Source organism: Juglans microcarpa x Juglans regia, chromosome 2D (assembly GCF_004785595.1).
Source record: "Juglans microcarpa x Juglans regia isolate MS1-56 chromosome 2D, Jm3101_v1.0, whole genome shotgun sequence".
Lineage (NCBI taxonomy): Eukaryota > Viridiplantae > Streptophyta > Magnoliopsida > Fagales > Juglandaceae > Juglans > Juglans microcarpa x Juglans regia.
In genome coordinates this window covers 1619817-1634464 of record NC_054596.1, presented here as the reverse complement: position 1 = coordinate 1634464, position 14648 = coordinate 1619817, and the positions used below count along the sequence as shown (strand labels likewise).

Genomic DNA, 14648 nt, shown 5'->3' with positions numbered 1-14648 from the left:
AGATAAATTGGAAGAAGAGCAAAAATATATAGCAAAGTCCAGCGGGGAGTGGGAAGATTGAGAAGAAGAGAAATGACGTTTTATTCAAAAAGGAGCATTGGTTGCTCGATAAGTTGAACGTAGGTGAATTCAATGAAACGCTCTGTTTCATTTTCCACATCAGTATTTGGTGTGCAATAGGTCCTCAAATTCGCCTACTCAAGAGTTTTCCTGTAATAAATGAAAAGCCACATAGTGTTTGGTGCGCAATCAGTACACAAGATTGGCGCAATCGGTAAATGAGATTGCTTGTACCTAGCATAACTAGTGTATGTATATATATATATATATATATATATATATGTTTGGCTCGCCCCTAACAATCGTTCAAACTTGAATTTTGATTTGAAAAATTATATTTATATTTACAATTTTATTACAGAGTTTTGTTACATGCAGTCATTTTTGTATGTTATTTATTCATTTCACTGATGTGATTGGCCAAAATAGTTATTTTATATTTAAAAAAAGTAACGCAACCAATCACATTAGTAGAATGTGCAAAAGTGACTACACATAAAATTTTTGTTTATTTATATCTCTTATATTATAAAAGTAGCTATCTTTTAAGTGAACATGAATGAACAGTAACTTTTGTTTAAAACTTTATTTTCTAGTTCTGTCCCTATATAGCTAGTTATTATTACAGTTTTCTCCTATCTTATATTTTACTTTTTGCTTGTGCCCTTCTGTGAGTGATTTTCATTACGATTTTGCTACTAGTTCCTGTGTTATTTGATTTTTTTGTTTCGCTGATGCCCTTGTTTGAGTGAGTATTATTATGTTTTTGCCCTTGATTGATGAAGAATATTTTTTGACCACCATTTTCCCCCAATTTTGCCTCGTGTTTTCTCAAGAAATTCACTTCTTTTTTTTTTCCCTTTATTTCACTGACTTATCTCTTTACTTTCCAATTTTGTCCCTCATGTGGTGTCGCCTCTTTCACAGATTAGTCTGAAAGTTCTGTCTTTCTCTCCTGCCCAAAAAATTTATTCGCAATGCAACGCCAATGTACACAAGTCGTATACAAGAAAATCAACTCTCAAAAAAATGAAACGACACTTAAATCAGATAGCCAATTAACCCAAAATTATATCTTACTAAAAAGTTGTAGAACAAATAAGAGGGTGGGGAGATCTGAAAGATCAACAACAGAAACCATGTATGCGGGCTATAACTATAGGCAACTTGCATCATTTCTATTGAGAATATACACTATTTTATGTGATTTTCAAATGGAGCAGAAGAATGTGTCATTCGTTTGATTTTCAGATGGACCAAAAAACCATTAAAGCCTAATAGCTAATAGAAAAATGTAAATTCTTTGATAAATGGTTGAAAAATGTAACTTTCCAAACTTCTCATTTTTTGTGTTTGGTCTGAAACGCCTCCTCCCAAACATCTAACCCAAGATGCACAATTTTTTCGAAGATTTCTTCACATAGCATAGATCTAAAAAGATAGAGAGAAAGAGAGAAGGAGAAGAGAATGGATGAATTTTTGTGGAGAGAAAAGTGGGAAAACAGATAAAGGAAAATGCTTACTCTAGGTTGTTGCAAAGTTGTTGGCGACGATGGAGGATGCGATGAGTTTTCGTGGTGGGGAAGAAGGGGAAGGAGATAGAGAGAGAATGAAAAAAACTTGAGCTTGAAGACATAGACGACGGGTGACTCACAAAGGGAAGAGAGAATTTTGATGCGGAAGGGGAAGGATAGACATAAGGAAAGTAGAAAAGAAGTAAAAAAAAAATGGTTTGCAACAGTCCATGTGTCCTCTCTTCGAGTTATGAAGTAAGAGAAACGTTTGGGGTATCCATTTTGGATCTGAGCATTTCTTTTGATTAATTTTTTTTTGTTTGTTGTTGTTTTTTAAATAATGATTAAGTAAGTATTTTTTAATGATATTTTAATATCTTTTTTAAATGTTTAAAGAGTATAAAAAAATTAGGAAAAAAAAGTTCATTTGGCGTTATCAATTAGATGTCTTGTGCTACACGACTCATAAAGTAATGATCAAAGTTTTGAAGGATACATCATCAAAAGTTAACAGCTTTATAATATTAATTTTCATAAAAATTTTATTTATCATACCCTATACCACAGACCACATTTATTTTAGTTTTATTTCATTTTTCTAGTAACAAATATATGTGATGTATAGATGATGAATAAAACAACTCAATTAGTTTAACAATAGTAAAATAAGATAAAAATTTAAATAAAATAAAATCATTTAAACAAAATAAAATTTTAAAACTATATTATTTTCGCGTTCTAAAATTTAAAGAGTCCTACTTGAAAAATATCCTTGGTTCATTAACACTACAAATATCCCATTTAATTTGGACTTTTAAAATATTTGAAAGATTTTCAAACACTTGGCTTAATTTAAAAGTCATCTGCTAGATTTAAAATAAATACTTGAGATAACAATATTTTTCTCCATGATTTTCTATAATTCTAAATTTATTTCATGTAAGAACATTTATCGTATTTGTAAAAAACATCGCGACGCATGCTATATATAATTTCATGTAGGAACAACGGCATAAAAGATTTAACGTCTTGTCCATTCATCCAGTGACTTAATCAACAACATAAGTTTCAGGTATTTATTTCCCTCAAATTATAACAAAACCGTTTTGTTAATTTAAATTTTTTTTACCTAATATATGTTGTTCACAATTTGCGTTTGAAGAACGTTTTTGACACTTTTTGATACATGTTGTTATGAGATGATGATGTTTTATTATTTAAAAAAAATCTTAATTTTTACATTTTTTTAGATAAATTATTACTATAATCTACTTATGTGAAAATATTTTACTTTTAATGTATTTTTTTTCCACTGACCGGGCGCTACGTGCAAAGGGCATACGTGTCTTACAGGTACCACCCTACTAGTAATCATTCTTAGGTCTTGTTTGCATTCAAAACCCACCTCAACTCATTTCATCTCATTTCATCTCATCATTACAATTTTTTTAAATTTTTACACAAAATATAATAAACAATTCAAATTCCAAAATAACTTTCTCAAATTATCGTACAAAATATAATAAATAATTTAATTTTTATTTTATTATTCACAAACCATCTCAACTTATTTCTGAATTCAAATCACTCAATATATATTATACGTAAAACTTATTTATGCAAATTCTCATAATTTTATATCTATTAACTTTCCTGATATTATTTTCCTCAAATATAACTTTTTGTTTTGGACTCGAGTCGAAGAATTGTAATCGGGGGCCTTAAAATGGCTAAGAGAGGATCCGATAGAAAATATAATTTGAGGATAAAACCATTTATATATATAATATTTATAAAATTTATCTGGTAAAAATGATCAATTAAGAAGGGAGAGATAAAAAGTTTAGATGAAAAAATTGTTAATAATAATGAAATAATTTGAGTTATGATATTTTATTGAATTTTGAGAAATGAGAGATAAAAAATTGAATAAAAATATTATAAAGTTAAAATATTGTTAAAATATAATTTTTGTATTTTGTTTATAAATTTGATAAAGATATAATGATTAAGTAATGATTAAATGATAAATTTAAAAATTTTAAATTAAAAGGAAATATTTATATTTAAATAATATTTAAAAAATAAATAAGATGGGACGAGACGAGACGAAGGACGGTTGAAATAGGTATACAAACTAGGCTTAAAATTTCTTAAAAGTAAGTTCCAAGTACATATACCATTTTAATGATAAGCTAGAAAGTGTTTTTCAATTTTCACTAGTAATATATTAGTAGTAGTCTGGTGCTTTGTAGACAAGCACGTAGACGAAACAACAAATGGCAAAAATAATGACAAAAACATCAAAGCTGAGGGCTGTCATTGTTTGATCACTTAGCTCCATGTTTGTTCCTCCAAAACGATCGACAGGGTCCGGCACTGGTTTGTAGTTCCTTAATTCTTGCTCGTATGGATCCTCCAGTTTCATCCTCATTTTCTCTGCCTGCCGGCTTGCTGCCTCCTGTGCGAGTGTCCAGTCGTAAAACCTGCGGCTTTCTTCCTTGCTCAACACATCGTAAACTTCTCTCAGCTTCATGAATTTGTCTGAAGCAGCTTTTAGAGGGAGAGAAGTTGTGTCTGGATGGTATTCCTTTGATAATCTCCTGTAAGCGGCTTTGATTTCCTCCATGTCTGCATCTACTGATACTCCTAAAAACCTGATCACGATCCATGGGTGTGTGAATTAGGCATAGAAGCAACTTCAAAAAATAGTACTAGAGAAGATCGATTAACTATGAAGCTACTCGAATCAAACAAGTCGTAGAAAGCAATTAGAAAAAGAAAGAACTCACTGGTAATGAGAATCGGAGGATTCGTTTAGCAAATCAGCAAACTTATCACCCAAGAGATCCTTGTCTTGTTCGTCGAGTCTTTCTTTTGTTTGCTGGCCGGAACTGGTGCTTCCTCCAATCCAACCTTCATCTCCGGTACCCGAATGCAGTCTTGGATTAATCTCTCCAGGCGGCGGTCGTTGCCGTTTGCGTGGGCCTTGTGAGGCAAACACGCGTAATTCACTTCGGTTTCTCGTACTCTTTGTTCTCGCTCTTTCTATTTTTGGAGCGTATTTTAGTAGATGGAAGCTGTTTTGGGTTCTGCGTATAACGAGACAGCATGAAGCCTGAGGCGGTGTTATGGAGGCCATGGGAGGGAAAGCAAAATGGTTTGGTTTCGGTCTTTTTAGAGGTGTAGAAGAGGAGCTCTCATGACCGCTAATTTCTATGGTTGGGATTTGATAGCAAGATGCCAAGACCAAAAGAGGCGTACTGGTATCCATTTAATAATCTATTTACCACCAATTTATAAATTTATTTCTATAAAATCTATGTTTTAATAAATGTTTTTAATGAAAATAATACAAAAACAATTATATATACTACAATTTGTTTACAAGTATAAAAAATTATTATTTTATCAACTTTGGACTGTTGCAAGCACAAAAATTTTGAATTAAAGTAAAAAATATTAATATTTAAATGTATAGTAGTAGTTAAGTTATAATATAGTTAGTGTTGTATCATTGTCCATGTTTTAATAAGGATGTAAATGGGGCTAGAATTTATGGTATTCTCTTTGTTGGAAAGGGTAGTAAATTCTCAAGTGAGCTTTGACACTTAAAATGGATGTTTGAAAATAATTTTCATTTCATCTTATTTCCTTATCAAATATCATTCAAACACAAACTCTTTCAAATTAATTATTATAATTTTTTTAAATGATCATTAAAACTTTCTCAAGCAAAAAATAATTCAACTTTTTTAAATATCAAAATAAAAATTATATTCTAATAATATTTTAATTTTATAATATTTTTTATTCAACTTTTCTTCTCTTATTTTTTAAAACCCAACAAATACTCAATTAGTGGTGCATGAATAATAAGTAGAAAAATTCAATTAGTTTAAGAATAATAAAATAAAAAAATATTTAAAAAAATAAAAATAAAAATAATTTATATAATATATAGGAATAATAAATAATAAAATCTTAACTGAAACTATTTTATTATCATTTATAAATTATTTTATTATTTATAAAGTTATCATCTAATTTCATTTCCCATTTCTACTTGTGAAACAAGTGCGGGCAATGTCATGTTGTCGACCAAAAAATATCACACGTGCATCAGTACCAAAGGATGTTCTTAACAATCTCGTCGACAAGGAAGAAAGATTCATTTGCACAGAGCCTTTTCAGCCTATTTTTCTTTTTTTAAAAAAGGAAATATATATTTGTTTTTGTCTTGGGAATTGATACTCTTGCCAGAAAAGAGGTCCCGTACGGCCCATTTTCGCAACGTCTTCTAGCAGCGCTAGTGTGACTGTGTGAGTCTTCAAAAGCTGTTAAGAAGACAATAACAGACGACAGGAGGCCTAAGATAATTGGCAATGGTCTAACAATTGCCAAATTTAAATTTTAGGTAGAATTTTAAATTTTAGCTATAATCTTAATATTTAACTAGATGAATCTATATTAAACTAGCCATTAGATTAGTCAAAATATTAATATAATATTATTTTTTTTCATATTTTATAATTACATTAACCAAATGTTAATTAATAATTTAATTTGATACTTAAATTATTATTTCTCAACTAATTTTTTTCCTCAACGTATTATTTTTCATCTATAAAAAATACTACTACATACATACATAAACGTTATATGTAGCGTCCAAGCCATTACCCACATACATATACTACTACATAACATATAAATACATCCTAAAGCATGCTTACATGAAAAGAGAGCTTAAATTAAGAAAAATCTAGGACATTTTCAAATCAAAATCCTAAATTAATATGCTTGGCCTTTTTATTGAAATGGACATTAATTGTTGATGAATGATATGAAGATACTGGGATCGGTGGGAAGTTTTAAAACAACTACAATGAGAAGAATTCAAATTCGAAAAGTCAAATTGATGTTGTTGAACAGGTCCACAATAATAATCAACTTCTGTAGAGATGAAATTGAATTGAGAATTGAGATGAAACAAAGAGCCACTTCAACCCAGTCAATTTAATCTGAGTCCATCCTTTACATGATTCACAAAAAATGTATTTTGATTCATGTGTATACGTAAAAAAAATAAAGGTGTGGTGATGCACAGGTTAAAAAAAAGAGCATCTACATGAAAGCATATAAACTAGTAAACAAGAAAATTTCAACATTATATTTTTATGTTGAATATAAGCTCAAATCAAAATCCTGAATATGCACAAAAACAACAACAGCTAAGGAAATACAGAACCAAGTAATCAATAGCGAATACAAAACCAATCAATAACCAAAATGACTAGTAAAACAACAGAATGAGACACAAGAAAATGGCCATGCACGTAAAGCAAACAAACCCAAAAAAATGAAAGCAGAAACAACGGATTGTAGTTAACGAAAATACAAAAAAAAAAATATGGGGGCTCAGCTCTAAGAATCTGAGAGGAGGTTTGGCTGGACGCGATAATAAACAACTGAAGAAAAATCAGCAACACCAACTTCACAAAAATCAGCCACAATAATAACAATCTTACCCAAATAAATTCATACCCATTTCACAAATTCATACTCAAAATACTCAATACAAACCTTATCCAAATAAAATTGCGGTAGTTTTACCAACCAAAACCGAGAGAGACTGTTGCATTCTTGAGCCAAGCCGACAGAGAGAGAGAGGGGAAATTGCACAACCGTCGAAGATCGACCCAGGACCGGAGAGAAAATCGATTGAGGAAGAGAGAAGAGGGATAGGAGTTTCAGAAAAAGAAAATGGCAAACGGAGAGAAGAGGGAGAAACGAGCGAGGGAGATGAGTTTCAGAGGTTGAAAAATGGCAAACAGAGAGAAGATGGAGAGACAAGCAAAGGAGAGAAGAGGGAGAGGAGTTTCAGAAAACAAAAATGACAAATGGAGAGACGAGCGAGAGAGAGAAGACGTGATAGGAGCTTCAGAAAAAAATGGCGAGAGAAAAAGGAAAGACGAGAGACGAGGGCAAATACGAGGGAAATGAAAAACACGAGAGAAAGGAAGAGCGGAAACAATAAAATATATGTTTGCTTCTTCTACAGGAACTCGCCGAGTATGACTAGCGAGAGGATTTTACTCTAGCTAAAATTAAAAAAATATGTCTTTACCTATTCTAATGCCAGAGATTTTACCTCAAAATCAGATGCCATTTAGACTTGGACTTGGCAATAACTAGTCCATTGCTAGTGCTCTAAAGCCTAACAGCATTTCAAGCTGAGGCCCATTAATTAAAATCTTCTTTTTGCGGCGATCGATCACGTTAGGTAGCAATTAGCATTTCCGAGCTTTGTTCCTAACTTTCTTTCCAGTGAAACCCAAATTGTTTTAACCGAGAAAAAAAAAGAAGTGAAGACATGAAAATGTCATACAAATTAAGTAGAAAAATAGAGAAACATTAAACCTACAAAATAATTATATAAAAAATTAAGAATTATGAACGTTAATATATATTTGACGTGGTTGCCTTTACTTCATAATAACAAGAATTATATAAACTAGTCAGTCATTTTGTAAAATACTTTACACTAAGCACAGCAGTTCACAAAGACATGCAAATAGAAGGCATGAAACAAAATTATGTAAACTTCAGTTTGTTTAGTAGGTATGAATGTATGTATATATGGAGGTCTGAGTCTAGCTAGGGCTCCTCTTAAACGCGAATGGCATTCGATTACTATGAACAAATTACGGCCTTGAATAATTAGGGTAAACGTATAAAACTGTCGCTTACATTCTTGAATAATTAATGTATAGTCCCTAGCTAGCTTAAAGCTCGAGAAGGGTATCCGTATGCGAAGTTAACCAAGCTGCGCAACAACAAAGTCAATTATATGCCTAGCGCGCACTCGATCGGCAGCACTCCATGTTTCTTTTAGATGACCAAATATACGTAAATATTCATTACGTCTTTGACAAAAACGCTTTTTAGTGAAGAAAATCCCGCAATTTTCAAACTATGTTCATGTGTTCCGTTCTTCCGGGCCGGCATTCTTCTTCTGGCATGCATTTTGATTGTTTCCTTCCAACCAACATTCTGGTTAAAAACGCGGGTTAGATTTCTTACCACCGAAGGTGCAAAGGAAAGAAAATCTCTCAACATGGAAAGTCTATGAAGTTTAACGACTCTGGGATTGGCATCATCATGTATCGTTGTCCATCTGATCTCTTAATTCAAAGCTCCCATCATAATTCTTACGTGCATCTTTCACAGCTATTCTATCTAATGCGTGATAATTTGCCTTCGTCTTCGGTGCCTCTGTAATGCTCCCGTTTGATTATTACTTCTTCCTGTCTGCTGCAGACCATGCAAAGCTAAAATTATGATAGTTTCACAATGTGAAAAAGATCACTATGCCCCATACATCAGATTTTCACAATATCTCGTAGTACTGTATCTAAATTCTAAATTTTTGGAATCATTTAAACCATAGTTGACTTGTTGAAAAGGTAAAAACAATGCATAATCAACATATTTTCCTGTTACCTCTGAATGTTTCTCTTCGAGAGAACTCATTCCCATTAGTCTTATAATCACACTGCTAAAAAAGTAGAACCCAACGTGACATTTTTAACTAGCTAGTGGCTCCTCTCATTAGCTCATTTTTGCCTCTCCTTTCAGCCTAAATCGGGTTCAAAAATTAAAATTTGGTAAATAAAAAAAAGTTTAAACCAGAAAAAAAAAGACGGTGCAATTAGACCCCAACAGGTTGTGGCGGAGGAGGATCAGGTGACGGGGTTGATTGGTGCGAGGATTCTCTACGGCGATGAGCATTCTTGTTGTTGTGCATCCACACTTTAAGCACGTTGCGCTTGACGCCGACCTCCGAGCAGAACTGGTTGAGCGCAACGTCGTCGTGCCTCTGAATCCTCCACCCGATCCTCTCCGCGAACTCCAGCATCCTATCCTTTTGCTCCTGCGTGAACTTGGTCCTGAACCTCTTGGCACTGCCACTCCTGATCAGCGCACCAGTGGGCCCCACTCCCTCCGGTGTCTCCGAACGTCGATCACTGCTTTCGTGATGACGATGATGAGGACGCGACATGGTGGGGCTGGCATTGTACAACAACATCGGATGGGGAGCAGAGTGCAATCTGTGATAGTTTCCGAGCACTTCCCTCCGGTGGAAGTTTCGGTGGCAACCGCAGGCAGCACAGGTAAGCGACTGGCGTGGGTCTCCGCCGCCGCGTGGCATGAACTCGCCGCATCCGTCGTTGGCGTGGCCGCCCATGGAGGCGGCGTGGTTCCGCATGCACTCCTTGTATTGAGTAACCGTACTCTTAACGGCTGCATCAGGGTTCATCACCACCGGTTCACGGTCCACCGGCGGTTTGACGACTTCATTATCGAATCTGCGGGTACTCTTGTCGTCGACAACGTTGACGTTCTCATTATCGTTCTCGTTCTGGGATTTCGTAATGTGTTTGTAGGGCACAACGCTTAAGTCCATGCTGATTCAAGAAAAAGGGGTTAGTCGGTTTAAGGAAAGGGATTAGGAGAGGAGAGGTGGGTGTGATGCTAATTCGGAGAGTTGGGACAAAAATTTAGGGAAGCTTTTGGTTTGGTTTTAAGAATGGAGAAATTCCAATGTTGCGTTCGTCATACTCATTATAAGTGAGGTGTGAAATGAATTTAAGACCAGGCATCACGACAGGAGTGGAGTGAACAGTTTAGATTGCGAGAGAGAAACCTAAGTTCATTAAGTTACACGTGTCGGTTTAGCCGGTTTTTATCTAGTGGTAGTTTTCTTGACTAATAATATTTGATTTATTTAAAAATTCGATACATTAATCATTATTTATTTTTACAGTTCATATTTATAATTTTTTATTTTGTAGAGTATGAGATAATAATTTATGTGAATAATTTTTCTTCATTTATTTGTATAATAAATCTATAATTATTAGTAAAGCAGAGTTTACTTGCAAAAATACCATCAACAACTTCAATCAGTTTCGAATGTTGAAGAAATCTCAAACCGCAAAACTTAAATCAACCCATCTCAATCATTCAATTAAGCCAATCGAGTGCTGTTTCAATGCAAAAGGGACATCGTGCGAACAACATGGTATCAAATCATGCTGACTCGTCTCTTAAATGACCCGAAATCATCAAGTATTACCGGTCTTGAAGCCGTGATCCAAAAATGCATGCATTCAACGCACTTTCCAAGTTAATGTAAACAATAATAATTTGATGTTTGTGAGAGGTGGTTAAGGATTTCAACCGGCTCGTGTCGGTCTCCGTCGAGCTCTGACGCAAAACCAAAACGCGATTACGTAAAAACAGCGGGGGGTAAGAATTCCACACGCACAAATTTATGCACTGTGTAACTGTACTGTGAGTAAAGACACGTGTCGGAATTTGGTTGGATGATCAAAGGTGTACTCCACAGGGCGCTCGTGAGAGGTCGACGTCTCATTATCAGGGAAGGGGACCCACCACGTGGGTTCTGATAAAACGATCAGAGGATCCAACGGCCAAGATTCCGAGAGAAGCGCTGACGAGATCTTTCACTGTTATGGGCATAATATAATAAAATCTGATGAGGCGTTTTTTCCCGCACGTCACGCCTTTTCCCGCCATGCTTAGTGGGGTCCATACCCAGAAAAAAAAAAAAAAAAATGTCACAGAGAGAGAGAGAGAAAGAGAGAGGTAATAAGAGCGTGGCTTCCAAGATAACAGAAAGCCCACCACCACCGTCCATTAGGGTGTTGTAGCTTCTACTTACTGACACCTCTCTGCCACACGTAATAATCCTCCCCCAAATTGCTTTCCGAATATTTGCTTATGCAAAAAGTCTCTCTCTCTCTCTCTTATCCATACCATACGTGTTACTCCCACCCATACCTCTCCACCCTTTCCTAAGTACCAAACTACTTCTAAGCATATCTTTATAAAACTAAATTTATAAATTAATTTACACTAGATTTTTTTTTATTAAATTAGATTATCTATAAAAAAAAAATTCATAAATATGTCTATTTTAAAATAATTCTAAAAAGTTATTGCGGTGAATATTTTAATATAGTCCAAAAAATCTTTACTTTTTAGTTCTGACCTGTATTATGGAAAAATACCAATCAAAATTGTTTGATAGTCCAAAAAATTATTACTTTTTAATTCTGACCTGCATTGTGCAAAAATACCAATCAAAATTGACTTATCAAACATGCGGTAGATTTGGTTCCGATAGTGAAATGCGATGAGATGATTTTATATGAATTAAATAAAATATTATAAGAATATTAATTTTTAATATTATTATTATTATTTAAAAAAATTAAATTATTTATTATATTTTATATAAAAAAATTTTAAAAAATTATAATGATAAGATGAGATAAAAATATGTTAAAAGTCTTTCTGAATCCAAACTTGGCTTTGATCTCTTTCTTTCATTTCATAAAAATGCATGCTTATGTTTTCCAATCCCACCAAGAGCAAGGAACAAGCAAAGAGGATGACGAGGAATAGGTTCCAACATATAAAGAATCCAAAAAAAACACCCCTCCATGTCACTCTTCCCTTCGAGGCTCCTAAGACATTGCACATGCACCTGCCTCCAAAATGAAAAACCTCTTACCAACATGGAAATTGTATCAAATCGCAGAGATAAAAATGAATGCCACGTGTTGTACGCGTGGGACGCAGACAAGTTCAGGTGTGTAGAGCCCCGACCCGACTCCCATTTGCTTAATACATTCAGATTGGTTTGGATTGGCTGGACTTGTTTGCTTTTAGAGATAAGATGAGATTAAAATTAAAAAGTTAAATAAAATATTATTAAAATATATTTTTAATATTATTTTATTTTAGAATTTGAAAAAGTTAAATTACTTATTTTATTTTATGTGGAGATTTGAAAAAATTGTAATGATGAGGTGAGATGAGATGAGATGAGATGTTTTTTGAAAACAAACGAGGCCTAAATGTAAATTTAAATTTTAGCTAATATCATATAAGTTTATATCTATCTATTATATTCAAATATAATTTTCATATTTGATTATCTATTTATTCTTTATATAATAAAAAATATATTATTAATTTCATAATTTTTTTATTTAATTTATTTTTATCATATTTTATAGTTTTACCAATTAAAGGTTAATAAAAATTATATTCTAAATAAATTAATATTAAAAAATCATGTTTTCAAATGTCATTTAATGCTAATGACAAAAAATATTTGATTAAACTCACCTAAAATTTTATATAAATTTCTTAATTACTAACCAAATAACTATATTTTCCATCAAAGTATATTCTTTTGCCAAACTTTCTTCCTAAACTTTCTTCTATCAATTACAGCAACATGCTAACTACAAAAAACATATACATAAATCTGCAATTCCAACAAGAAATTATCATATCTAGCAACATATTTGTGTTCATCTCAACAACACATAACATTAGCACAAAAAGAAACCTTATATTACAACTCAATACGTACAATACACACATATTCTATGCTAAACCAAAAAAATCCAGATCTGTCATACTAAGTTACTAAAACCATCCACATAAATCTGCACTTCCAACAACACATAAAAGCAGCACAAAGCACAGTTTTCAAAGACCTTCAGCAATGTTGACCAACTACAAAGTGTGTCATGAGTAGTACTTGCAAAAACACAATCATCCATAAATGTTGGCATGGCAAAAAGTATGCAGACTTTAATAAGATAAACAAGATACACTAAATGAGACGGACTTAATAGTTTTCTAACTATTAATTTCTTTATAGCCCCATATAAAAACTCGGCAACATTAAGCCCAGAATTAATGCAAATTGTGAGCAGAAAAATGCAAACTGTGATTTTGGCAAACTGTGAGCAGAATTAATGCAAAATGTGAGTAGAAAAATAAAACAAGAAAAAACAAAGTCATTACAAAACTAATCATACTTCTCCCTCCACGAGTATACAAGAAAAAACACCCATGAAAGTGCCAATGCAGTATCCTCAACAACATGCATCAAAACATCCATGAAAATGTGAAGAAGCACACACCCCTTGGCAAAAAAACTTTGCAACTCTCTGTCCTTGACAATAGAAGCAAACCAAAAAGTTGATTTATTGTCTTATTTCAAGTTTTTCTTTATACAAAACTATTTACAAAACTGATGAGATAATAACCCAAAGCATTACAAATTACCCATGATGACCAACAAAAAAACCTAGAATATTATATCTCATTTTTTTTACAAACAAAACAAGAATTGCAGTCTTTAGCAGTGTTGATTTCCTGACATCATTAATTCTTCAAGTACATACATTGTGTAGAAAACAACTAGACAGTGTGCATCACAATTTGCAACAAATGCTGTTTTAGCATGTTAGATTACGCAAATCATGTGCAGGCACATATCAAGGTGAATGGGCACATATCAAGGTGCAGTCACATGTAAGGTTCCTATACATGTAAGAGAATTCTGAAGCTAAAGGGGAATTTTATCCCTCAAACAATCTAAGGAATTATGAGACTTAAGTGATGCTCTCCAGACAAAGGTAGAAAATACAAGCAAGTCAAAGCAGAACTTCTAATTGTTATGCTATAGTATGAAACTTAATTTAAGCATAATCTCAAACATATCCCAGCCTCAAACTGAAAGTATAGGCATCTCATATAGTATTGCCAATGACATTAACACATATCAAGACATCAAAAATTTTACCAACTTAATGCATTATGGAAAAAACTCAACTTAATCAAAAGTGAGAAGCTGTCTTTTCTATATTTTAGTGGCTAAGCTTGCACATTTATTGTGTTTTTATTAATCTTAATCTTAAGCATCCGGCTCACTTTCCTAGTTGAGGTTTCCTTCTTTTTCAGCCTAATGAAAAATAGGTAGCTCAGGAATATTTAAGTAATCAATGGCTAGCAGAAGGATAATGCACATGCATAACTCCTGTCCACTTCATCCTTTTAAAGCAAAAACTAGATTTCTCTCCCAAACTGTAGTCATCCAAAATAACCATAAGGAATAACACAGGAAAAAAAAACCAAAACTGTTAAAACATATAAACATGCAGGATACATAAAATAGAA

The 14648-nt window shown here is 33.1% G+C and overlaps 2 protein-coding genes across 2 annotated transcripts; both read right to left on the bottom strand.

The window, feature by feature from the left end:
* Positions 1-3701: 3701 nt before the first annotated feature.
* On the bottom strand, positions 3702-4814 carry LOC121249715 (NAD(P)H-quinone oxidoreductase subunit T, chloroplastic). Its single transcript, XM_041148480.1, has 2 exons — positions 4367-4814; positions 3702-4231 (listed from the first exon to the last, which is right to left on the bottom strand). Exons 1-2 carry the CDS (start codon positions 4714-4716, stop codon positions 3805-3807), a joined length of 777 nt encoding a protein of 258 aa, XP_041004414.1. The 5' UTR covers positions 4717-4814; the 3' UTR covers positions 3702-3804.
* A 4201-nt stretch (positions 4815-9015) lies between these two features.
* LOC121249714 (zinc-finger homeodomain protein 2-like) lies at positions 9016-10243 on the bottom strand. The gene has a single exon (XM_041148479.1). It carries the CDS (start codon positions 10042-10044, stop codon positions 9289-9291), a length of 756 nt encoding a protein of 251 aa, XP_041004413.1. The 5' UTR covers positions 10045-10243; the 3' UTR covers positions 9016-9288.
* Between the last annotated feature and the right edge of the window lie 4405 nt (positions 10244-14648).

What these genes read in the sequence shown, in the direction of transcription:
- LOC121249714 (XM_041148479.1), bottom strand. Translation starts at nt 10,044, where the DNA reads ATGGACTTAAGCGTTGTGCCCTACAAACACATTACGAAATCCCAGAAC.
- LOC121249715 (XM_041148480.1), bottom strand. Translation starts at nt 4,716, where the DNA reads ATGGCCTCCATAACACCGCCTCAGGCTTCATGCTGTCTCGTTATACGC. An exon ending in TCCTCCGATTCTCATTACCA is followed by an intron (nt 4,232 to 4,366) that starts GTGAGTTCTTTC and finishes GATCGTGATCAG; the next exon opens with GTTTTTAGGAGTATCAGTAG.